The sequence below is a fragment of the Apodemus sylvaticus genome, chromosome 17 (assembly GCF_947179515.1).
Source record: "Apodemus sylvaticus chromosome 17, mApoSyl1.1, whole genome shotgun sequence".
In the NCBI taxonomy this organism is placed as follows: Eukaryota; Metazoa; Chordata; class Mammalia; order Rodentia; family Muridae; genus Apodemus; species Apodemus sylvaticus.
The window spans coordinates 45,534,341-45,561,049 of NC_067488.1; the positions used below are offsets into that span (position 1 = coordinate 45,534,341).

At 47.2% G+C, this 26,709-nt stretch overlaps 1 protein-coding gene across 3 annotated transcripts in view; it reads right to left on the reverse strand.

The window, feature by feature from the left end:
- Arhgap39 (Rho GTPase activating protein 39) overlaps positions 1 to 26,709 on the reverse strand; it is a 90,916-nt gene that overhangs the window by 19,248 nt on the left and 44,959 nt on the right. For 2 of the 3 annotated variants that reach the window (XM_052160283.1, XM_052160284.1), the window contains exons 2-3: positions 24,122 to 24,288; positions 9,119 to 9,538 (exon numbers count right to left, since the gene is read on the reverse strand). In XM_052160283.1, the coding sequence (XP_052016243.1) occupies positions 9,119 to 9,538; positions 24,122 to 24,201 (500 nt within the window). In that variant the 5' untranslated portion in view covers positions 24,202 to 24,288. Of the gene's footprint in view, positions 1 to 9,118; positions 9,539 to 24,121; positions 24,289 to 24,563; positions 24,596 to 26,709 lie in introns of those variants that run through there. The other variant, XM_052160285.1, reaches the window with a different exon arrangement.

Genomic DNA, 26,709 nt, shown 5'->3' on the forward strand with positions numbered 1-26,709 from the left:
GTTCCATCTTTTCCTTTCTTAGTCTATAGATAGGACCTCACTCTGCAGCTCTGGCTGGCCCGACACTCAGAGATCCATCTGCCTCTGCCTTCTGCATGCTGGGACAGCAAGTATGCACCACCACGTCCCCACCCCCCCACCCCCCCCCATGCTCCTTTTTCTGGTCTAAGCAAGAATTCTTCTGTCTTTTCTATCTTCCACTGTAGCAGCCAGAGTGGCCCAGAGGCCATGGAGCAGGCTGGGACACCAGCCCTGCCCTAAAATGGTAGTCATTGTTCTAAGGGCCCAGAGATGGGGCTACTGAGAGCTTTAACCAGAAATGGCAGAAAACCAGAAGAGAAGACATGGGGTCTGTAATGTTCTGAGGGCAGACAAAAAGACATCTAAGAGATGTCAGAAGTGGATGTCTAAATAAGTGATTATCCTTGTCAGCGATCCAAAAGGCAGGTGATCAAACTAACGCCTGTTTGTGATTGAGATGAAGCTTCAGTAGTCTAGAAGAAGAGATTTATTTAATCTGATCAAGATTATCTTTACTGAACCCTGGGCTTTTACAACACTTAGTAACAAAGGGCGGAGAGCCAAGTTGCTGATGGATCCTCGCTGCCAGAGTGTAACCCAGTTCTGGAACAGCTGCTGATGTATGGGCAGAGCAGCACTGGCTGATCTAAGTGTCTGCAGGAAAAAGTCATCATTAGGTGTCAGTCTTTATTATTTTTGAGCTAGGGCCTCATCATGTGGACCAGTTCAGCTCAGACTCACTGAGCTCCGCCTGCCTCTGCCTCCCGAGTGCTGGGATTCAAGGTGTCCACCATTGTACCAATCTAAATGCCAGTCTTGAAAAGCTAAAACAAAAAGTCACTGGTAGTATTAGTGGAGACTTGTAGCCTAGCCTTCACTTAAAAGTTAAAGAACAAGCCAGGAGGTGGTGGTGCACACCTTTAATCCCAGTACTCAGGAGGCAGAGGCAGGTGGATCTGAGTTTGAGAATTCTAGGAGAGCCAGGACTATACAGAGAAACCCTGTACAAAAAAAAAAAAAAAAAAGTTAAAGAATGCCATTACTAGGAAAATTCACATTATATATAATCTTGAATAGTTACAGAAGGATCAAAAGTATCCTAATGGCTTTTAAGACCAGCATTCCATTTGGACATGCCCTAGATTCATTCCGTAGATCACACTTTAGCCTGGATGTAAATGAGACAAGGCTTAATTTCTTTGTCAGATTCCTTGGCTCTAGGCAAAACAGCAGATTTCTAAACCAGCAAATGTGGTACTGTTGAAAGAGCCTCTGAATGCTAGAGAATTTTCATGGTATATAGTGTTAATCCTGCCAAATGGAGCAAACTCCTCCACTTTTTTTTTTTTTTTTTTTTTGAGACAGGGTTTCTCTGTATAGCCCTGGCTGTCCTGGAACTCACTCTGTAGACCACCAGGCTGGCCTTGAACTCAGAAATCCGCCTGCCTTTGCCTCCCAGAGTGCTGGGATTATAGGCACCACCGCCCAGCACTCCTCCACTTTTAACTCTCCTCATTTTGATCCTAAGATCTGTATGTGAGCATCAGACACAGATAAATTATCAGCAGGATAACCTGCATTCCTCCTGGACAGCAGGTAGTATGAATTCCTCAGGATGGGCTATAAGATGCTAGACCTAGACCACCAGGGTAGTGTTCTAGTCGTATGATAGGCCTGGTCTCTCTCCAAACTGGAAACTCCTTCCAAACAAAAACTACCTTTCCCTTCCACTGTTTCATATTCAAACACGAGCCTTAAGCTCTCCTCACCGAGCTCAGTACAGAGCTATGGAAAAGGTTCTCGTCATCCAGGAGGGCCCACCACCATTATGTCCTTCCCAAAGTCCAGCTGGTTCAAGTACTGAAGCCGATGAAACCAGCACTCTGCCTGGGCTACCAGCACGCCACGTGGAGCCGGTTTATAGCCAGCATTTACTTTTAAGCACATGACCACCTGTGCCTTTTCTGCTTTTTATGGCAACAACAGCAACAGAAATGAACAGAAGTCTAGGGCATAAATTAACAGTGCAGCTCAACAGGGGGAACTTACCTCACACACAAGGCCCTGGGTTCAATCTCAAGCATCATTCTCATCAAAGTCTCACATTTATGTGGGCTTAGTGGTTTATGCTTGTGTCGTCAACAACTGGGGGCTGAGGTTCAAGGCCAGCCTGGGATAAGCTTTAAAGACCTTCTTTACAAATAGATATAAGGACCGTGCTAGTGTCCTTACATCAGAAGTTTAAGTTGGTTGAGAATATATATATATATATATACGTATATATATATATATATACACACACACACATACATACATATATAAAGTGGGTGGTTACAAGGCATCTTAGTGGGCGAAGAGCTGACCACAGAAGCATGAGGATCTGAACTCAGACTCGAGCATCCATGTAAAAAGCCAGCATGACGTCATGCACTGGCAACTCTAGGCTGGGAGATGGAGACAGGAAGACCCTAGGAGCAGATGGGCCAGCAAATCAAGCCAAAATGGCAAACTCCAAGGTAGTAGGAGACACTGCTTCAAAAAATATGCTGGAAAGTGATAGACAGAGACCTCTGAAGTTGACCTCTGACCTCCACAAGCACACACATCGATAGGCAAGCACCTCTGCCTAGACTCACACACAAAATAAAAATACTGAAAAGAAAATGTAAGTTTTACAGCTATGGGAAGATGCTGAGAGTACAGAGGCTGAACTCAATGGCAGCACCACGGCGTGAGTGCGCCTGCACCGTGGCGTGAGTGCGCCTGCACCGTGGCGTGAGCGCGCCTGCACCGCGGCGTGAGCGCGCCTACATAAAGCTGCCTGGTCACGCACTGTAACACCGGAAAAGCACGGGTCTGAAACTCACCAGGAAGTCTGATGACAACCTAAACACACCGGCCATGGCTTGCTTTCACAGCTCACAATGAATTTGCTCCCAATCTGATGATGTGGAGAGGCAGTCAGAGCCTAAAGACCCTCCCTCTGAGGGAGGGATGAGTTTCTGTGGGAGAAGAGTGCTCTTGAGAGATGACTTAGCTGCTGAGAGCAAGGCACCGCAGGGTAGGTCAGCTCCACTGCCTGTCATTTATAATGAGCCAAAATAAGCCAGTTTCCTCTATGAATCATCCGGCTTATGGGAGCAGAAAATGGTCTGAGACAATATACAAGAATTTAGTACACAGCCAACAGAAAATTAGGAAAATATTATGTATACTAACAAGAAATCACGTGTGTAAAAGTCAAGTGAATGCCCTGTTCCTGTGTCATGGAGGCATGATCTTCCTCTTCAGCATCTTGCTGGTGTAGCATCTACATCTACATCATCTACATCTGTCAGAATGTTATACAATATCTGAAAATGGCAAGAACTTGTGCCTAAGAACCCACAGTAGATGACACTACAGAGACAATTTTATCGTTGCTTCTGTGCGGTCTTTCAAAGGACTGAATAAATGAATGGCAAATATTAACAGAAACTACCGGCTTATATATCTTCAAATATAGAGTTCTGACACAGTGAAAGCTAGAAAATGACATATGCAAACACAACTGTAGGAACCTAGGTCCCCGTCTGTGCTGAGCCAGTCTGGTCTGACCTAGGGTGACACAGCGTTATCTGGAAGTGGACAGAGAGGTTCGACTTCTGGCAGCAGAGACCAGGGATGGACGAGGACTGGGAACAGGAAACGCCTCAGGGGACTCCGGGGCCTAGCTGCTTCCCAGACTCCTCCACTAGCTAAGAAACTGGGGTTTCATGAATGGGCTGATTACCTGTCACCACCACCACTAGGTGGAGACATAGCCTTCAACACTCAGCCCCTGAGGAGAAAAGTAACGGTGATGAAGCCAACCTGAAGGAAAAATTGCCACAAAGCTAAGAATGTGTGTGTATTAAAGGCTTAGGAGAATATCAAGTCAGCTAGAAAGAAATCTTTGGGGAAATGTAAGCTGATGTAGAAATATAAGCCCGTGGTTATTCTTTCCAGTAGAAGGACTCCGCAGAGCCTACTGTGAACTATGGAGATGCCGGGATCAGCAAGCTTCACCCATGCTCATGGGCCACTAGTAATTCCACTGTGTGTGTATGTGAAATAAGAGCTAAACATTCATTTGCCCCACCACACAGCATGCTATAAGCTAAAAACTATACTATACCTTTTTTTCTTAAACTAAGAGAAAACAGTTGAAATTTTCTGAATGAGAAAAAGTTTCAGTCATATAGCTTCAGGCTAACCTCAAACTTGTGAATGTCTTTTTCAGACTTTGAAACACTGCTGTCAGAGGTGTCTGCCACACCCCGGATGGCTAGTGTTTCTTAGCGAAAGAAGCCTACAACCCCCAGACAAATGGTATGACAACGGCTCCATCTCAAGACAATATCCAGCTGCTTTATTTCCCCAGCTATCAAAATTAAAGGAGGAGGCATGATGCCATTCCAACATGTTTGCAGCAGGTACAACTGCAACATTTTCAGATAAAATGCAAGAGAAATTTGTTTTAAAATCCATCTAACTGTGTGACTAAAAAGATCCTATATAACCATCAGGCGCCATTACGCAGCAAGGCATGATAAAGACACGTCTCAGCTGGGCGTGGTGGTTTATGGATAACTGTAACAACAGGAAGACAAGGCAGAAAGACTGCCATTAGTTTGAGGCCATCCTGGGAGACATAATGAGATCCATGCCAGCCCAGTATGAGGCCCAGGCTCAAATAAAAACAAATTAAAAATTCATGTCCAGGGAAGACTCATAGAGCTTGAGATTGCTGAGTGATGACCGCTCCGCTCAAACTACACTTGACTGGATCTCTTTCCTTGGCAACGCCCATCTGTGGGAAGAGGCAAAGACATTGTCACGGTTCATAACATATGAACGTTTGTTATTGACTTCCTTTTGCCACTCAATGTGCGTCTGTGTGCATGTGTATATGCATGTATGTGGAAACTACAGCTGCCATCTGATGCTTCTTGTTGTTTTCAAGACAGGGTTTCTCTGTGTAGCCCTGGCTGTCCTGGAATTCGCTCTGTAGACCAGGCTGGCCTCAAACTCATAGATCCCCTCGACTCTGACTCCAGAGTGCTGAGATTAAAGGTATGAACAACCATGCCCAGTTTTTATTTTTTTGAGCAAGGTCTCTCTAGGTAGGCTTGGCTGGCCTGGAACTCACTACATAGACCAAGCTGACCTTGAACTCATATAAATCTGCCCGTTTCTGCCTCCTGAGTGCTGGGATTAAAAGTATACCCCACCAAGCCTGGCTCCTATGGCTGGCTTTTTTTTTTTTTTTTTTTTTTAAATAGGAGCTGGTAAGCAATGTAGGTCTTGTATTTTCTTGGCAGGCAGTTTCCCAGCCAAGCCATCGACCCAGCCTACCACTGTTTTTGATGTCAGGGACTGTCACTGCTCCTGCTCCTTGGAGCAGCCACACTGGCAACCGGCTGCTCACGAGGTACTTTGGCTCCCTCTCAGATCATGGCCCTAAGTGCTCTGCTGAGCAGATGCCTCCACCATGTGTAGTCCCTGTCCTCAATAGGGCAGCACTCTAGCTTACAGGGCACCCTGCAAAGAGGACAGCCAGGCAGCTAGGCCTGGCCCGGAGTGAACACAGATGGTGAAATTAGCAGAGGAGGGCACAGGAGTAATCCAAAGTGTATTCTATATGCTCAAAGTTAGAAGGGGAAGAAAAGCAAAAAGAAAAGCTGACTAGATAAGGAGACGATTCAGCAGGCAGACACTTGCCTGATGACCTGAGTTTGATAGCCAGAACTCAAGACAGAATGAGAGAATCAGCTCTACAAAGTGGCCTTCTGACATCCGTATGCATACTGCACCACATGTGTGCTACTCCCATATACACAATACACTCACCATAACGATAATAATAAGCTCCAACACCGTGTATAACCAACTGAGACCGCACATGCCTATCATTTTACTTGGGAAGCAGGGATAGGAAGACCACAAGTCCAAGGTCATCTTTTGGCTATATAGTAAATTCAAAGCCAGCCAGGATTACATGAGACCATGTCCCAAAAAAATAAAAAAGTTGGGGTGGAACGAGGGTTCAACAGTTCAAGGTGCTACTGCTATTGTAGAGGACCTGGGATAAGTTACCAGCTTCCTCTTAGCAGCTCACAATGGTCTGTAGCTCCAGTTCTAGGGATATGATACCCTCTTCTGGTCTCTGAGAATACAAGACACAGACATGGTACACAAAACATGCAGGTAAAATGTTTACATATATATCTTTTTTAAAAAGTAAAAGTATTTTCTAAAAAGTTACACAGATGAACACTTCCATGTACTGGAAGAAAGACCAAGGACTGAGGGGTTGACAAGATGGCTCAGTGGTGCAGCTGGAGGAAGAGGAGGTGGCACAAGCCTTTAATCCCAGCACTCAAGATGCAGAGACAGGCAGATCTCTGAGTCTGAGACTAGCCTGGCCTACATAGTTAGACGTAGGAAGTGTGTACTGCATGTATGGAGGACTCACGCTCAGTCCTCCGCACTCACACTGGGTGGCTCACTACCACATGTAACTCTAACTCCAAGGGCATCCTCTGCCTGATGCTCCCGGGAGCACTTGCACTCGTATGCATACCCAAACACAAACACTAATTGAAAATAATAAAAACTGGAGCTCGAGAGAGGGCTCAGTGGCTAGAGCTCGTTGTTTGTGAGGGACCCGGGTTCCATTCCAAGGACCCACAGTAGCTCACAACCATCTGTAACTCCAGTTCTAGAAAATGACACCCTCTTCTGATCTCTGTGGGCACAAACATACCCATGGTGCAGACACACGTGCCAGACATACACATTTCAAAAAAAAAAATCAAGCAGAAATTCATGAGAATCAGTGAGCGGAGGGACAACAGCGACGAGTTAGAATACCTGCAGCTGGAACTATGGGGAAAAAGATTAAACAAAAGCTTGAAGAAAAACTGCCTAAAAAGTTTCCAGACTTGATGAAAGCTTTACAGTCACAAGCTCAAAAACTTCCACAAATCCCAGGGCACAAGGCAAATGGTATAACAGAAAATCTTAGGTCAGCCATTTGAAATCCACAATAGAAAAAAAATTTACCACAGTAAAAATGTAAGACGTAAAGGTCTGGAGTAACTCAGCTGGCAGTTCGCTTGCCTAGTGGGTGCAAGGAACGCCCTGAGTTCCATTTCAATTCCTAACACCACAAAAAACAAATCTATAATCCCAGGACCCCAGAGGTGGTGGAAGCAGAGGGTCAGAAGGTTCAAGGCTGGTCTGGGTTATTGAGACCCTGTCTCAGCAAAACCAACCAACCAACCAACCAACCAACCAGCCAGCCAGCCAGCCAGCCAGCCAGCCAGCCAGCCAGCCAGCCAGCCAACCAACCAACCAACCAGCCAACCAACCAACCAACCAGCCAGCCAGCCAACCAACCAACCAACCAACCAACCAACCAACCAACCAACCAACCAGCCAGCCAGCCAACCAACCAACCAACCAACCAACCAACCAACCAGCCAACCAACCAACCAACCAGCCAACCAACCAACCAGCCAACCAATCAACCAACAGCAGAAGTGGTGTTGAAGAGTCAGCTCAGCAGTTGGGAGCACTTGCTGGCCAGGCATTGGGACACATACTTGTAATCCTGGCTCAAGCACAGGGTTTAATGGGAAGGCATAATTAAGACTGAATTTTGTTTGTCCCCTTTAAAGTCTATTTTTGTGTTGTACCAATAATTTTAATCCATTTAAGACCATGCAGGTGGCCAGGTGGTGTTTGCACACAACTTTCATCCCAGCACCGGGAAGGCAGAGGCAGTCAGATCTCTGAGTTTGCGCCCAGACCAGTCTGTAGAGTGAGTTACAGGACAGTCAAGGCTACACAGGCAAACCCTGTCTTAAAAAAACAAAATATTAAAATAAAAATAAAAAATATTTGTTATGTGGATGAGTGTTTTTCCTGTAGTATCTGAGCAGCAGGAGTTATGATGCTCGAGTCAGGAGAGGATGCTGGGACCCCGAGAACTGGACTCACTAAGGGTTGGAGCCCCTACATTGGTACTGGGAATTGAACCTGGAATCTCTGTAAGAGCAAGAAGTACTCTTAATCTCTTTCCAGCCCCAAGATTTCATTTCTTTACACTGGATTTTGACTAGCTGGATCCTATTTGTGAGTGTGGTTTGTTTGTGTGTTAGAGGAGAGGATCTTACTCGGCCGATCTTGAACTCCTGAACTTGAAGGGCTCTTGCTTTAGTTTCCCAGTGCTGGGGCCAGTCTTGTGCTGTCACAGCCACACCTCCACTCTTTATGGCACAGACAGCACTGGTTCCCAACTTCTAGGCACTCTGAATTCTGGGTCTCTCTAGTATCAGCTCTTCTGGAAATGTCTGCTGCAGACAGGACTTTGGCTGCTGTAGACTGTGGTCTGGCTGGGAGTCTGCACAAGCCCACTTGTCTCGCCTGCATGGGGCTTTTCCAAGTGTCAGACACTCACGGACACCCCTGGATGATTGAAACGAAAACTCAAGGATGTTTCAATGTAAGACAATGACGTCAGTGAAATATACCACACTAATAGCTGAAGGAAGAGACCATCATCTCGGAGAAGGTTGGCCACCAGGGTCGACACCCTTTCCTGATAGGATCCCTGGGGAACAGGAATGAGAGGAAGACACAGCCCCACTGAAGGTGCATCAGCAGCCCTCTGGAAAAGGACAGCAGGGCCCCGGATGCCTAGCTTTTCTCCTTGGTACCTTTCTCTCCTCTCTTGTATTTTGAGTCAGGGTCTCACTTAAACACAGGCTGGCCTCAAACTCCTGATGGTCCACTGCTTCTACCTCCCAAGTACTGAGATAACAAGTGTGCCACACCACACCTGGCCTTACTTCACCTTCCCTTCCTCCAAACTTTGCTCATAAGTGACTAATGGCACTATCGATGAAGAGGAGGTGGCTGGCCTGCCTAATAACTGTGGCCCATCAAAGACTTAAAAATCCTACTAATGGGACCACTAACAGTCTTGAAAGCCGCATGTAGTTCTCTCTGCCCGGTCAGCCTCACCCTCTTCTAAGTAAGTACCCCTCCCCCAACCCACCTGCCTCCTCACCTGCTAGTCTCCTCCTTTGAAGTGACCAAGGCTGTCGCTCGACCACTGCGAATTGGCAGCTCCTGTGCCCTTTCTTCCGGCTCTGGCTCCAGTGAGGAGCCGGTGCTACCATCACGGCTGCCCCTCCCTGGGCTGCTGTCTGCAGAGGCACGCGGGGACTCAGTGTTCTGTTTCAGCGTCTGCAGTTTGGCCAGAGGAATGATATCGCAGTTCTGTGGGCGATGCCACACGGTGCGCTGCGAAGCAGCACTGTAGTAGTAGAAGCGTGATGTATTGGGGTCAAAGAGCTCCCACCACTGGTCCTCGCTAGTGCGCTTGATGCGCACACCGGCTGGTGGGTCCCACACGCACTCCCCGGTGACCAGGTTGGCATACATGCGTTCGCGCGTGCGTGGTTCGATGATCTCCACCCACTCCAACCTGTAGAGGACAAAAGCATCAGCCAAGACCTTGCTCTCACCTTACTGTACAGGGGCTTCCACCAGTTGCTGAGTGCTCCTGCACCTGGTGGTGTTTCCTGGAAAACCTCAGGGAAGCGGGACCACAAACTACTGCCGCTGCCTGGTCCTCGGCCCTGTAATCCTTTTTATTTATAAAGAGGTAAATCACTCTATACAAGGCCATGTTCTCAAATACTTATGTTTGATGTCAGGATGCAAATGTTTAAAGATTGCTTTCAAGTTTTGATAATTTATGGTTTATTTTTATTTGTGCCTGTGTGTATGTGTATGATGCTCTGACAGGCCAGAAGAGGGCAGAACTCTCTGCTGGAGCTGCAATTACAGTCTGCTGTTTAAGCCAGTACCATGAGTGCCGGGGAGCACACTCAAGATGAGCATGGTGCATTCTGAACCCCTGAACCATCTCTTCTGCACCCAAAATTAGGGCCCAGCGCTATTCTGGGCAGCCCCCCCTCTTTAATAGAGATCTAATTTTATAGCCCAGGCTGGCCTAAGAACTTGTAAGTGATCCTCCTGCCTAAGCCTCTCAAGTGGAAAGATTACAGGCATGAACCACGGCACCTGGCTCTGTAAATGTTTAGTGTAAATACAAAGTGAGTGTCAGGGAAGGCCTGTCACAGTTCATACTGAAGAAAGAAGCTGTACAGTCTTGTTTGAAATGACATATCTGTTTGTATCTATACAGTTCTGTGGGAAATTGTCAGAAAAGCAAAAAGGAAAGAGGTGGGTAGAGAGATAGCACAGGAGTTAGGGCACTTGCTGCTCTTGCAGAGGACCCTGCTGACCTTTGGTCCCCAACACCCACATGGCAGCTCACATCTGTCTGTAACTCCAGTTCCAGGGGATCTGACACCTTCTTCTGACCTCCATGATGTTCATACAAACACAGGCAGGCAAAACACTCATACACATAAACAAAAAGAAAAAAGAAAAAAGAAAAGAGGACGAACAGGCGCAGTGGGACTGGTGCGGCTCTCCCTCGGCCTCCAGCTCTCTGTGTTTGCGTACACATGTGAAGTCGCATGTCCACACGGGGAGGCTGCCCTCAGTCACATCTCCAGCGTAGCTGGGGCAGGGCATCTCACTGAAGCTGGGCTTTGCTGTTTTGGCTAGACTGTCCAGAGAGGCGTGGGGAATCCGCTTGTCTCCCTGGACACAGTGCTGGGTTATGAGCGCACACTGCTGGACACATGGTGGAGAGGATTGCACCCAAGCCCTCACTTCCCAGAGAGCCAGACCAAGCCCTTTCCTTCTGTCTCCCTTTTAAAATGACCTGATCTCTTTTTTCCAAGACTTTATAATGAAAAATTTCAAACATGTGAAAATATACTAAATTGGAATAATCATTTCTACATCTGTAGTTTTAATTTTTTGTGATTACTAATATCAAACACTTTTCTCAAATTCCTGAAAAACCCACAAGATGAATGTGTTGTTTTCTCTTCCTGACCCGCATGGGCTATTCCAGACACTCGTTCTCATAGATGCCTGCCAATGATGTCTCACCAGGGTTGACTGTGACTTGTCTGTTTTATTTTATTTATTTATTTATTTATTTATTTATTTATTTATTTATTTATTTATTTATTATTTTTTATTTTTTTGAGACGGGGTTTCTCTGTGTAGCCCTGGCTGTCCTGGAACTCACTCTGTAGACCAAGCTGGCCTTGAACTCAGAAATCTACCTGCCTCTGCCTCCCAGAGTGCTGGGATTACAGGCGTGCACCACCACCGCCCAGTTTTCTTGTTTTTTTTTTTTTAAAGAAAACAAGTTTTAATCTTAGTGAGGTGGATTTATAAATCCTTTCCTCATTTTTTTTCTATTTCTTTCTGGTCTCTGTTTTACTTGTAGATCAAGCATATTCTCTTAAAAATTGACTCCCCAAAGTTTTACAATGTTGCCATCTATTCTGACCTCGTGGATCTGCCTGCTGGGATTTTGCTTGCTTGTGACATTTCAAAAACAATTGTCTGTCTAACCGGTATCACTGTTTCCAGGACAGACAAGAGCAGCTTTACCCGGGAGCATTGCTGGGTGAGTGGGTGAGCCCCTTCTGATCTCACCTCTGCCTCAGCATGTGCCTTTGTGGGGGAGCTTAGGAAAACGAACAATCTTGTAAAAACCTGCTTTCAAACTCCCGGCATTCTTTCCTTCAGTCCTGCTTCCGTCACTAGTCCTCCTTGTCCTTTGTTTTTGTTTTGTTTTGTTTTGTTTTTCATACTTTCTCAGTGTGAGAGAAGAAGCCTGGGCTTTGCATGCAGTAAACATGTACTCACTTTGCATGCAGTAAACATGTACTCACTTTGCATGCAGTAAGCATGTACTTGCTCTGTCCGAGCTGTCCCGCAGCTCTTAACCACTCCCTTCTTTTTTTAAAAAACTTTGTTTAAAATATGAATGCTCTGCTGCATATACATCTGTCTGCCTGAAGAGGGCATCATGTGGTTGCTGGGAATTGAACTCATGACCTCTGGAAGGTCAGCCAGTGCTCTTAACCTCTGAGCCATATCACCAGCCCTACCACACTCCCTTTCAAACAGAGATTTACTATGCAGTCTGAGGGTTAGGGTTTAGCCTTAAATTCATGATCCTGTTGCTTCAACCTCCATAACACCTGGTTTAACGGCACGCCACTGCACCTAGCTCTTAGCCATTCTTTTTAAAACATTTAAAAATGCATTCCTATTTATTTAGTGTCTGTGTGTTTATTTGGGTGTATGTTTGGAAGGAAGAGGACAACTTGTAGGACTTGATTCCATCCTTCCCTATGTGGGTCCCTGGGATCAGACTCGGCAGCAGGCACCTTGACCTGCCAACCCTAGCGCTTGCCTATTCTTTTTTGTTTGTTTTGGTTTTTTTTGGATTTGTTTTTTCGAGACAGGGTTTCTCTGTATAGCCTGGTAGACCAGGATGGCCACAAACTCAGAAATCTGCCTGCCTCTGCCTCCCAGAGTTCTGGGATTACAAGTAGCCCTGGCTGTCCTGGAACTCACTCTGTAGACCAGGCTGGCCTTGAACTCAGAGATCCGCCTTTCTCTAACTCCCAGAGTGCTGGGATTACAGGTGAGAGCCACCACTGCCCCGGGCACTCTTGCCTATTCTTAACCTATTTTTTACTTCCTCATGAATTTCATACAAACTCTGCTCCTATCTTTGCAAAATCTGAATTAATACTACCGAATGACGCATGGAGAACAAAGACATCTCTGTGGCACTGACATCTGTGCAAGCAGTGTCAATCCAGGTTCAAGGCTTGTGGCCGCAGGCTCTCAGCACAATTCTTTGGCTATGTCCAACTGCTGATGCTTGTTTAGCTCTCTGCCAGGACTCTCTGAGGCCCTTACCCTTCCACTTAAATACTTCAGACCTAGCATTCCACGGCTGGATCTCTGGGGATCTGTTTCTGCAGTTCACGCGTAAAGCCTCTTTCTGTGTCTGGGTCACCACACTCGCCTGCCTCCCCATCTTCCCCCTGAAGGCTCTACACTTCAGAAACAACACGCAGCTCTTATGTTCTTGGCCAGGAGCCGCACACCATGATGGCTTGAGTGAGAATGGTCCCCGCACGCTCATGTTGGAATAACTGGTCCCCCGTTAGTGGATCAATTTGGGAAAGATTCAGTGTGGACTTTGTGTTGTAGGTGGACGTGGAGATTTCAAAAGCCCACAACAGTGAGTATCTCTCTCTCTCTCTCTCTCTCTCTCTCTCTCTCTCAATCTCTCTCTCTCTCTCTCTCTCTCTCTCTCTCTTTCTCTCTGTGTGTTTGTGTGTGTGTGTGTGTCTGTCTGTCTGTCTCTCTCTGTCTCTCTCTCTCCCCTCCCTCCCCATCCCTGCTTCATGCTTGTGGATCAGGGTACTAACCCTCAGTAACTGCAGACTCCCAATAAACCCTTTCTTTTGTAGTTACCTTGGTCATGATCTCTCTTCACAGCAATGAAAGAGTAACTGAGACAGCATGGTTCTGTTGTGACAGGCCTGATTATGCTGTTGTTTGGGAACTGTGGAAGCCTTGGACTAGGAACCTGGTTGCATGCTCTAAGTGGGGTAAGGGCATCTAGTAGGAGCTTCGAGAGAGTAGAGCTGAGAGCACTGTGCATGACTGAAAACCAGCTCGAGAACTTAAGAGGGCAAAAGTATCAGCAACTAGGGAGAGACTATTCTTGTGATATTTGGTAAAGAATGTGGTTGTCTTCTGTACTTGTTCTTTTTTTTTTTTTTAGAATTATTTATTTATTATATGTAAGTACACTGTAGCTGTCTTCAGATACACCAGAAGAGGGTGTCAGATCTCATTGTGGGTGGTTGTGAGCCACCATGTGGTTGCTGGGATTTGAACTCAGGACCTCTGGAAGAGCAGTCAGTGCTCTGACCCGCTGAGCCATCTCTCCAGCCCCTCTGTACTTGTTCTAAAAAAATTGCCTTAAATTAAATTGAAAAGTAATGTACCAATTCCCTTGACTGAGGAGAGTTCAAGATAGCGTAATATCAGCTCTATCACATGGTTATTAGTGCTCACTCTTATGCAGGTCTACAGTGGATAATATCAGCTCTATCACATGGTTATTAGTGCTCGCTCTTATACAGGTCTACAGTGGATAATATCAGCTCTATCACATGGTTATTAGTGCTCACTCTTATGCAGGTCTACAATGGATAATATCAGCTCTATCACATGGTTATTAGTGCTCGCTCTTATGCAGGTCTACAGTGGATAATATCAGCTCTATCACATGGTTATTAGTGCTCACTCTTATGCAGGTCTACAGTGGATAATATCAGCTCTATCACATGGTTATTAGTGCTCACTCTTATGCAGGTCTACAGTGGATAATATCAGCTCTATCACATGGTTATTAGTGCTCACTCTTATGCAGGTCTACAGTGGATAATATCAGCTCTATCACATGGTTATTAGTGCTCACTCTTATGCAGGTCTACAATGGAAATGAGCAACCATGACAAAAACAGACAGACAGACAAAACCAAGACAAAGTATGCCGCTGAAGGAGAAAATTAGCACCAGGTAATGTAATGTTGGGGCCAAGCCTTGTGCAAGATATGAAACGGAGTAAGGTGGTGGTGCTCTCACACCCCTGCAACTTGCAGTAAAAGACTGCAGCATTTTCTGCTCCTAAAAAGCAACAACAAGGGCTAGAGAGAGATGGCTCAGAGGTTAAGAGCATTACTGCTCTTCCAGAGGTCCTGAGTTCAATTCCCAGCCATCCCATGGTGGCTCACAACCATTTTTAATAAGATCTGATGCCCTCTTCTGGTGTGTCTGAAGACAGCTATAGTGTACTCATATGCATAAAATAAATAAATATTTTTAAAAAGCAACAACAAATCAAAGCTTATGGAGAGGTAACTGAAGGAGTGGCGCAGGCTCTCCTCAGAGATCAGCAGAACTTGGGCAGTGTTTCTTTTTAGAATTGGGAACAAAGTAGTTGTAGACTCTTTCTCCAAGGTTAAGGAAAGCCACTGAGACCAGACATGTAGCAAGGAGTTCCTGCATGGAGTCCCTGAAAGGCCACGGTGTGAAGCTATGAAAGTGAAGGCTGAATGGAGCTGGAGACATCAAGATGTTAGTGTGGACAGTAAGTGTGACCAGTGGGGGGGGGGGGAGAGGGAGAGGGAGATAGAGAGACAGAGAGGGAGAGAGAGACAGAGAGACAGAGAGGGAGAGAGGGAGACAGAGAGACAGAGAGGGAGAGGGAGAGAGAGAGGGAGAGGGAGAGGGAGAGAGAGAGACAGAGAGACAGAGAGGGAGAAAGGGAGAGGGAGAGAGGGAGAGGGAGAAAGGGAGAGAGACAGAGAGGGAGAGGGAGAGAGGCGAGCTGCAGTCCACAAAGCTGGCAGGGCAGGGCCATCAAGCTCACATATCCCCTCTCTCATTATCTTTTTATAAACACAACGTTGGTCACAGTGATTTGTCATAGCAGTTGACACTTGGGGTCTTCATTGCCCTCTGTGAATATCCTAATGAGCTATGCCACAGAGAGCACTGAGGGTGTGGCCAGGGATTCCCTCATACTGCTCATTAGAGCTAGACACACGCTGCCAGATTAGGAGCCTCAGTGTACCCCCACACTGGTCACATCTCTGTGTTCTGCAATAGGCCCCAGGATTGTGCTTACGTACCTGGTACCACAAAACAAACTGGAAGGAATGCAGAGCCACCGTGCCCATGTACTGCTCTCAGCTGGGGCTTACGCCTACCTTGTGGGGGTTTGAGCGCTATGTCACCATCATCTCTGGCACTTGAACACGTGATCCCCAGTTGGGGCCCTGGCTGGGGAGGCTTAGGAGGCTTGGCTCACTGAAAGAAGTTTATTACTGGAGGCAGGCTTAGAGTTTAGAGACTTGGGTCACGGCCTGAGTTCATGCTCTCACATCTCTTTGCTTCATGCTTAGAGTCTGAAGATGTGTTCCTGCTCCAGCTGCCATGCCTCTATAAACCCCAAAAATCCTATACATTGACTTGGTTGTGGCATTTTATCCTAGCAACAGACAAGTAACTAGTCTACATCTGTTCCAGGCAACGTTTCCTGTAGACTTTTCTCTTTAGTTATCAACTCAAATTGTGCTTGTGTGTGTGTGTGTGTGTGTGTGTGTGTGTGTGTGCGCGCGCGCGCACGCTGTGACTGAAGTTTAGGATTTTGATTTAGATTTTATGACCATCTTCTCTTCAGCTCAACACTGCACGGAGGGGCTGAAGGCTTCAAGGCCTCTGCTGAATGTCCCTGTACCAACACAGACTAGTTGGATTGTTGTACCTAACATTAGACCCTAGGATGTATTTACTCTGTGAGGCCCCAGTGGTAATATGGGCCTTCATCCCAACCTTCTGCATAATGCCTCCTGTGCCTTTAAAGTTCACACTGGTCCTACCCTCTGCCCAGAACCACACCCCATGGAAGCAAGGGTGCCTGTTCTACCTCAAGGGTGCTTCTAAGAGCTTCTAACTGTGTCTCCTGGCCTGCTTAGCTTGCCCTTCTTCTATCAGTGTGGGAGTGACACTAGTGCCTGGGGCTCAGGGCTCATGCTGTGGTTCCTGTCCCCCTGCTTGGTGACTGAGCTGGAGCCACTTCATGACGGTGAAGTGGAACGGGGACTTTTCAGGCCAGGAACCATAGCTCCTTCAACACTGTGGATGGCTATTAAACTGTAGCTAATATGAATGCTAAACTCTTTCCTCTGTCTGTCTGTCTCTCTGTGTATGTCTCAGTCTCTGTCTGTCAGTCTCACTCTTGTTTTTTGTTTGTTTGTTTGTATGTTTATTTTGAGAAAAGGTTTCCTGGAATTTGCTCTGCAGATCAGGCTAGCCTTGAACTCAAAGATCTGCTTCTGTCTCTGTCTCCCTCCAGACTGCTGGGACTAAAGGCGTGTACCTCCACTGCCCATATGGACGTTTAAGTCTTTTGTTTTTTTTTGGGGGGGGGGGTTCTTGTTTTTGTTTGTTTGTTTTTTTCCCCCCGAGACAGGGTTTCTCTGTATAGCCCTGGCTGTCCTGGAACTCACTCTGTAGATCAGGCTGACCTCAAACTCAGAAATCCACCTGCCTCTGCCTCCGAAGTGCTGGGATTAAAGGCGTGCGCTACCACTGCCTGGCTGGACTTTAAGTCTTACTCTGAGTTTGTTTCAGATGCCTGGCAATTCCTGATGCACAGGCTGGAACAGCAAGAGGCTGGCCCTGCCGTGGCTCCCACAGTAACTGCTGAGGCAGGAACAAGGTAAGCAGGTCACTCCAGGGGTGGGACATTCTCCCTAATGGGTTACGTGAACAAAGCAGCAGGCAGCACTTCTACTCATCTCCACAGGGTGGGCATCCCATAAAACGGTTAGTAGCGCGTGGATGCTGAGCTGAACGACACGAGAGAAGGAAGGGAGCAGAGCACCGGCCTCCCCTGCAGGCGCCCGCAGCACACCTAGCACATGCTGACTGTGAGAAGCAGGGTAAGATGGAGATATCTACAGGAGATGTGGAGAGGGTTAGCTGAACAACTGAGCTCTAACCTCGCTGAGACAGCCGAGCAGACGCTCGTGCCGGTGGCTTAGCCGTGGAGGCTGAGACATAGGAGCGCTTAGTCCGAAGTTCAAGACCAGCTGGGGTAATATGATGCCCTGATCAATCACCGGGATGGATACGCCTTAAGGATTTAAGTTTGAGAGTTTCTTGTTCTTTGGAGGGGAGTTGCGGCTGGGCTTTGAGACAGAGTCTTCCCTGGCCTGGCCTGTGGGCATGTCTGGGGTGGGAGATTGTATTAATTAAGTTAACTGAAAGAGGAGAACCTAGCTCACTGGTGAAAGTGCCATTTCCTAGGCAGGGCAGAGGTATCACTAGCAAAGCAAGCGAGCATGCGCCTTCTTTCCGCCTGGACTGTGCATGCAATATGACTAGCTCTTTCCAGTTTCTGCCTGGACTTCACCACAGAGACCTGCCTCTACCTTCCGAGTGCTGGGATTAAAGGCATGGGCGACTACTCTGGGCCTAAGTTGCTTTCTGTTGGGGTATTTTTCTCTGTAACAGAAATGAAACTGGAACAAAACACAAATTCATAAAAAAGAGAGAACAGACTTGGAGCAAACTGGTCAGAGGAAACAGTGCAGCAGGGAGAGGGGTGGAGGGTGGTCAGGGACTAATAGACCAGCCACAGCATCTAGAAGAGGCAGAAATGAGCAGATATAAATATATTTAAATCATGGGTGAACTTTCTAGAAGATTAAAAAGTGCCACAAACTTCAAGCACCGAGGTCTCCAGGTGAAGGACCTGTCACGGCCAGGGAATGGTGGAATGCAGGAGAATGTCAACCCACAGTCCTGAAAGGTGTCACGCAGGCTACGGGTAACCACCACCAGATGCCCAGGACACCCAGTGTGCCAAAGTCTTGTTGCCACTGTCCTGCTGCTGGAGATTGTAGCTCGGACAGGAGGACACAGGAACCATTACCAGTTCCTGAACTGACCTTAAGGAGAAGTTATGACCTCAGTCAGGGCACATAGCACACAGTGGCAGGGCACCAGGAAGAAGTAGAAGTCTTCACAACAGCCATAAAAAAGGGCTGGATATCAGCGAGGACGGCTGCTGACACTGAGGCTCCTGACAAACTCCAGTGAGGCCAGAGACCCTGTGGCAGGACATGCCTAAGCTATTCACACTAACTTGACAACAGACCAGAGACTGGGCCTCACTCCCAGGATCAGGAGCCCAAAGCAACTCAGGAGCTGCTGCCAGGCTGGGCGTGGGGAGTGGTATGAGGGAGAGTGACTGGCAACTTGTCAGATGACACCTGCCCACAGCCAAATGAAGGGACCAGAAACGACAAGTCTGATTCTATCCTCTAGAAAAACCACCCACTGAGAGGTTAGGGATGCTTACTGAAGGGTGAAAGCAAAGCTACCCAAGACCCAGTCTGGATGCCATCGTCCAGAGCCTCACCCTGCTTACCTGTCGCATTCACAGGGTAGTGTCTATGACATGCTCTCTAATACACACATGCAAGTCACAAGCCTGAAGTGTGTGATCCCAGACATAGCACATGGTACACAACAACACAGCAATGAGATAAAGCAGTTCGAGAGTAACATGGGACTTTTCTAGGTAGAAAGGCATTGACTAGGAGGCCTAGACTATGGAGGGTGACTCCAGCTATCCACAGAAAAGCACTGAAGCAAAACAAAGGAACAGTCTATATAATGCCTGCCTAGATCTTTACTAAACTGCTCAGTGTATCTAAGGAGACACAATGGATATATCATGTGATCTCTTGAGACACAAGAGACATCAGTTGAGGTGGCAGTCAGGTGAACAGAGTGACCAAGAGGAAGTGCTGACAACACACCTATGGAGAGGCTGGTACAGAGGACAATGGAGCCCTCTGTCCTACTTCTGAAATGTCAGGTAGGGTCAATCTAAAAGCTCATACGTGTGTGATACACACACACACACACACACACACACACGTTGTCCTCAAACTTTAAAATGTTAAAGTTATATGAGGATAATCTACCTCATGTCACAGCTGAAGCAGGGCTGTTTGGTCTTGGTTCTCTGGGTCAGGCACAGGTATAGTAGGACAAGGAACCCATAAAAGAATCCCACCAAGACTGATGGGTGTCATTTGAGCTCAGCACCCCAGATCCAATCTCCTGCCAACGCTGACTCAGGGAATAGCTGGGTATTGGGTCTGGGATGCGGGGTAAGGGTATCTTATAGTTGCATATGCAGGGTTGTGGCTATTACCTCATTGGCTTAAAGCTGTGTCCTCTCTTGAAGCCTTTGGCAGAGAGATCCAGAACAAACTTGGGCCTGTTGATTCTTCTCTCTGGATGGCCCCAAGTACATGTAGATGTGCGCACACTTGGGCCTCAGTTGGGATTTAGCTCATTGAAGAGTCTTAGGACAGTGGGAGGAACTGAATATGTGGATATGGGCTCACATCTAAGACGGTGAGATATACCCACATACCAGGAACAATATATGCATTACCCCTACCTTAGGGCCAAGACCTGCAGGCTGCCCAGCTGCAGGCCATCCACCCTCTCTGCCCTGGCGAGAGTCTGCATTCACTCCACGTTTACCCTACATGTGGTCGCCATCCATAAGGTCCTGACCTTACAAAATATGACCCCCATATACTATATACTCCCCACTATAAACTGAGGCTACCAAAGCCCTCGCTGACTGGCCTTCTTGACTTGGCCAGATGAAAAGGTGCTCTCAACAATCCCAGCATACACAACTATTTCCTGTGAATTCTGAAGCCACTCCAAGTTCCTTATCACTAGTGACTACACAGTTACCTTCTGCCAAGACTGAGGCAGGCTTGACAGGAGTAACCGTCCTGCAGAGTGCATTCACATGCCACTGTGGTCCCAACAATGACTGCAGGTAAGCTGTACCTTGAGCTCCCAGCATCAGAGGGCCAGGTTCCCTCTGTTCTCCTGTACTTTCTGCCCAGGCTATTCTCTGACTGAAGCTGAAAAAAAAAAAAAAAACCCTTCTAGGATTGGTAATTCGGCCATCTTAATCTCAGAGCCATTAAAGGAGGGACTGACTTCAGCGTGAACTCTCAGTAGAGAGCACAGCATTCAAGTCCTAGACCTGGCTGCTCATTTTCTCTTCTTCAGTCGGAAGCACACGACATGTAAGTGTATCCAGGTGGACACAGCACACGGCCATGGTCAGAGCATCCTTTGAATAATTATACCCTCTGCTCTTGTGGGCACAGACTCTAGCTTTGCAGTGACAATTTTGACCAACAGATGCCTCAGAACATGGCTAGCACGTTAGGACAGATTTGCTGACAGAACACTGAGGAGGAAAACCAAGCACAGACACGAAGACAGATGTGCACAGGGGTTCCGCAGAGCTTCTGAGGTAGGGCTGTGGAGGAAACTGTCTTGGGCCAGGTGTTCTCATGTGAGGTCAAATGGGGAACAGGGTCATATGACCAGAGGACTGAATGAAGCTGCTGTAGTAGAGAAGCCGACAGGCGAGAGGGCACGGAGGGGAAGCAAGACTTTAACATGGTAACAAGCGGGAAGATTCCCAGGGGACAACTCGATGGACACACTCCTGGCTGCGACAAACACAGCAGGTGCAAGCTGCCCCAGTGTGGTCCTGGGTGATGACACTGAAGGAAGGTGGCTGCCTACAGGCTCTGAGAGGGTTCAGGTACCTCATTCCTCTGCAGCCGCTCTTCACCGGCCTTCTCCCTAACCTATATTAGATTTTACCAAAACAAAGCTACGGTATTCTCCAAAGAATTTTCCGGAGTGACAAAAGAAAGCTATTAAGCACAGAACAAATCCCTTTAAAAAGGTAAGTCTTAGTTTTGTTTAAAAAGTCCTTTTAAATCAATGCAATTCAATGATCCCCTTTCCACAAAGAATGGGGTTTTATTCCCTTCGCAGCGCACTCCTGTGCATGTGGGCAGAAACCCAGCCCTTTAGGAACATTCTTGGCATCTCCTGGGGGCAGCATTCAGTCACAATACTCAGAGAATAAAAGGCACAGGAGAACAGGGAGCCCAGGACCTGACATCCAAAGCCAGGCGTGGGTGTGGACATCTAAAGATGTCCACAGTAAGTGGCTTCAGAAAAACGGGGAGTCCAGTCTGGGAAGCCCCATGGACTATGTGGACCCAGAAGAAAGGGAGAGACTCAGCAAGTAGCCACATATCTGTGTAGGCCTTATGAGCAGGTAGGGGGTAGGGGGTAGGGGGCACCGGGGCTTAAGGGAAGCACAGCTTGCACACAGAGCTGGAGTCGGTGTCTAACAGTCACACTGTGGTGAGCTGAGGAGGTAAGGAAAGCCTGGCAGCAGCTGCACAACTGTGCACAGCCTTCACTGCCGGCCAGGGCCCAACCCTAGAAGCAACAGGAAGGGTTAATGTTTAGCAGCTTCCTACTGACCAACTGCAGATATACTGGGCAAGGATTATTTGTTGATAATGTTTAAGATTGATTGTGACACACGCCTAGCTCTCAGGAGGAATGTCTGTGAGTTCAAGGCCAGGCAGGGCTACATAGAGAGAGTCTATTTCCAAAAACAACCAAAGAAGTCAATAGAAACACATGGGTTAGCTAAATTACCCCACTATCCCGGAACGTTCAGGACATGTACAGATGGTATCAAGTCTCAGAAAAGGCAATTATAAATAAGCTACCAAAAGACTGGGTCACAGCCAGTCATAGTGGTGCAGGGTTGTGGTGATGTCTGTGAGCAGCCATGAGGGTGCCTTAATCCCAGCACTGGAGCACAGATGGAGACAGATCTTTAAGTTCAAGGCCAGCCTGGTCTACAGACTGAATTGCAAGACAGCCCGGGCTACACAGTGAAAACCTGCCTCAAACAAACCAAACAAAAACAAAAGAAAGGGAAAAAACAATTGGATCATTTTAGAGTCGAAAGTTAGGTCAACACTTCACATCACACCCAAGTATAGACTTCAGATTGATCGGCACACTATGGGACTGGGGATGCGACTTAATGGTAGAGCACTTACTTGGTATCCGTGAGTCCCTGCATTTAACTCAGAGTAAAAAACAAACAACAACAAAAGCTGGTACTAGAAAACTGAGTGCAAGATTAAAAAGAGTCTGAAGACGAGCATGTACAGGGTATTATGTTGCTCTGCCATCAAAGACCTAAAATCTAAGCTGCACAGCGACCCAGTCCTCTCAGCAGGTGCTTGCCTGAGTCCTGTAAGGAGCTGGCAAACCACGGTGGGTATACACATAAGCCCTGTTATTGTTTAGTGATTTTGATTTTTTGTGTGTATGGTATTTTGTTTAAATATGCCTGTGCACCAGTGTGTGCAGCGCCTGCAGGGCCCAGAGGACAGTTTTGTATTCCTTGGGACTGTGGTTACAGATGGTTGAGAGCTGCCATGCGGGCTAGGAGTACACTCTGGTCTTCTGCAGGAGCAGTCAGCCAGTGCTCTTGACTGCCGAGTCACTTCCCAGCCACTGCTTTTTGTTTTTTGAGACAAAGTCTCATGTACCCCAAGCTGGCTTCAAAAGTTTTATGCAGCTGAAGTCAGCTTTAAACTTCTGATCCTGGAATCCTCTACTTCCCAAGTACCGAAATTATCTCCCCGCACCACTAGGCCCATTTTATGTGGTACTGTAGAGTGCAGGGTTTTGTGTATGTTAGGTAAGTATTCTAACCAGTTGAGCACAAAGATTACTTTTATATTGGTTAAGGGTGCAAAAGTCATGAAAAGGCCGTGGAAACCACTTAGATTGGACAAGGCCAAGGAAGGGAGAAGGCAGAGGCAGGCAGAACCGACCGAGAGATTCTGTGCGACACAGGGACAGAAAGTGCTGTAATTCCAAGTGGTCTCTGTGGTTCAGGGTGGCAGAGGAGATCGAAGCCTGTGTCAGCATCAGATCTGATCAGTGAGTGTGTCCTGGTTCTGTGAGCCACCTGATGGACACACTCAAGCATTCAAGATCTAAGGCGAACACTTGTGACTTGCCCAAAGTGACTCAGAAAGGACGGGTGACTGATGGTGATGACTCAAGGATGGGTGACCAACACTGACGACTCGGAGGAAGAACACATGGGCATTTCTGGAACTGTTCCTTTTTTTTTCCCTCCTGTTACTGTGGAATTTACTTCCAGATAAAAAGCTACGTATCAGAAAAATAGAAATGAAGAGGCATGGCTACTGGTATCTTCATGGACAGATGGCCCGGGTGCCCAAGAAAACGGGCAAAGTTTTTAAGTGCAGCCCAACCATCAGTGTTCTGAGGGGATGAACAGGCTGGCCTCGGTCAAGTGTGCAGGTAACCCTGCAACAATCAGTGGTGCTGACAACACTGGACTAGAGACGGGGCAGGAGCGACCCCGGGAAGGACGGGGAGAGGAGCCGTGCACGTGGGAGGCCACATGAGCAGCCATGTGAACAAGATTGGGAGAACTTCCACAGGGGAGCCAACGGCCCTGGAGCCATACTACCTTTTCTCTGAACGGTTGTTCCCCCATTTCCCTAGGGCCTGGCTAATTCATCGAGAGTGGATGCTGCCTCCTTACCTGGTACTCGATCCCGGAATCCTGGGCTCCTGCTCATCGACATGGTGGCTTCTGCATTCATAATCCTGTGTCTGTGACATTGCCGTCTGCTTCCTTAGTGCTGAGGTGAACAGTTGTCAGAGGACCATCAGGTCGCCTCCTCCAGCCTCAGACGGGAAGAGCCCACACTAGGGAGAAACAAAGTGGCTAAGCACCGATGGGAGATGCAGGCATCAAGTGACGGCCATGACACAAACATGCAACGATCGCCCAGCTTGCTTTCCTGCCAGATAGCTGGCTCAAATGGAAGCAATCCCCAAGACTCCTCAGGGAAGCCACTCCCAGCAAGGTGGTCTTAGAGACCAGTCAGCTTCTCTTGTGCAGAGGGAGAGCCTGCTGGCTAGCTGCCTACTGTTGGGATTCCACTTGGGCCAGGGTAGGCAGGAGGGCGCCCAGGCCTCACCTGCACAGGCCGTCTGTCTCCCACACAGGAAGCTGTGTATGGGGAAGTTATTGTGGAGAGGAAGTTGGGCACAACGTGTGCAGGGTATGGCCTCATGCGCAGTGGAACGTAGGCATGCAAGGCACACAGATCTCCTGTGACAGTGAACAGGCTCTCTGATCGTGCTGATTACAATACACATAGAAAGGGACCCCTGAGCCTATGCTCATTGAAGATATAAAGCCATCCATGCTATAAATGTGAAGGCTGAAAAAACAAAATGAACTTTTAGGAAAAATCAGAGAGTGCTTGGTTTTACAGTGGGGACAGATCTCTGAGATAGTCACAAAACCAGTGCCCAAAGGGAAAAAAATAGTGAATTAGACTGTAATAAAGTTAAAATTGAGGATATCTACATATCAAGAAACCAAGAGTAGGCTAGGTGTGGTGGCGCATGCCTTTAATCTCAAAACTCAGGAGGCAGAGACACAGAAATCTCTGGGGGTTAGAGGGCACTCTGGTCTCCAGAGTGAGTTCCAGGCCAGCCAAGGCTACAGAGATCCTAGAATGAAGAGAGGGAGGGGTTGGTGGAGGAGGAGGAGGAGGAGGAGGAGGAGGAGGAGGAGGAAAAATGCAAATCCAAAATGGGAGGCATTTGCTACATAGAACGTCCAGTTATGGCATGTGACTGAAAACAGGCACACAAAACATTTAACATTTAACAAATGCCACAGATAATGTGATAAAGAAGACAACAGTTATGGAGGCTCCATTTCATTCTTCAGGAAGTGCTCTTAAAGGCATATGACATAAAGTACCCAGCAAACAGGAACTACCAAGCACTGGCAAGAGCAAGGAGAGGAGCGCTTATCCTCGCACTAGGTCTGAAGGGCTCCCCGCTCTCCCTGACCCAAGCATCCTTAGAATGGAGGTGGCAACTTCACAGCTACCAGCCGCTGTGACAATGCCAGCAGTGCTGTCTCAACAGACACAGAAGGGACACCAAGTGCACACCAATCCCCTAGCAGTGAGTGAACCTATACACCAACTAGGGTTTCTTTTAAAAAAGCTGAGAAGCAGTTGTTGCTAGAATCAGATCCAGCAGGCTCAGGACCCAACAGCGCCAGGAGGGGATCAGGGGCCACACAGTGTCTCCAGCCAAGGCACTGCTGATTACACAGTGCTGCAGGCTCTGTATACATGCCCTCCCAGCCCCCACCACACACTTGCAGCCACGGGGAACAGAGAGTATCACTGGGGCTCTGTCTTACTCTTTACCAACTCCCAGATGGCATTAGACTTATGCCTTCCCTCAAACCAGGGTTATTTCATGGATATTAACTGCTAATTTAAGGACAAATTCACAAAGGTTCAAATTACCAGGGAAACCAGGAAAGGTGGCATATACCTGTAATTCAAGTATTTGGGAGACAAAAAAAAAAAAAAAAAAAAAGCCATTATAACAAAGAACAATGAAATTTAGAAAGTTATTAGGTCATTCCTTAAAACTTGCAAACTGAATTCATGAGCTGCATGAGCTAAGAAAACCCTGATTGGGTATGTAAAGATGGTAAACATATATTCTATACTCTGGAGATATTTTAAAAAGGATGAATGTCTAGTTATATTACCTAACAAATTTAAACTAAGATGAACTATTTAAGCAGATCTATAAAAAGGCAGGAGAGATGGCTCGGTGGTTAGAGAACTGACTGCTCTGTTAGAGGACCTGGGTGATTCCCGGCACCCACATGGCAACTAGTAACAATTTGCAACTCTAGATGCCAGGAGTTCATCGCCCGTCTCTGGCCACAATGGGTACTTCATATGGTATACATACATGTATGCAAAACCTTTATTCACATGATAAATAAAAATAATAATAGAAAAATCTATTTCTACAATGATTTCAAGGTTTCGTTTCAAGGCTGTTGTGAATGAAATTGTTTCTTATTTCAATATCCGTGTATTTGGCATTGGTTAGGAAGGCTGAACTACAAAAGTTCAGGCCCAGAAAGATTCACTGGGCAATTGTACCAGACCTTTAAAGAAAATCTAATGCCTATGCTTCTCAAATTAGTTCATAAGCCAGAAGGCAGCTACGTTCACCACCACACCGGTTACAAAATGGGAAAGGAACGGATGGAATACAACCAATCTCTTTTTA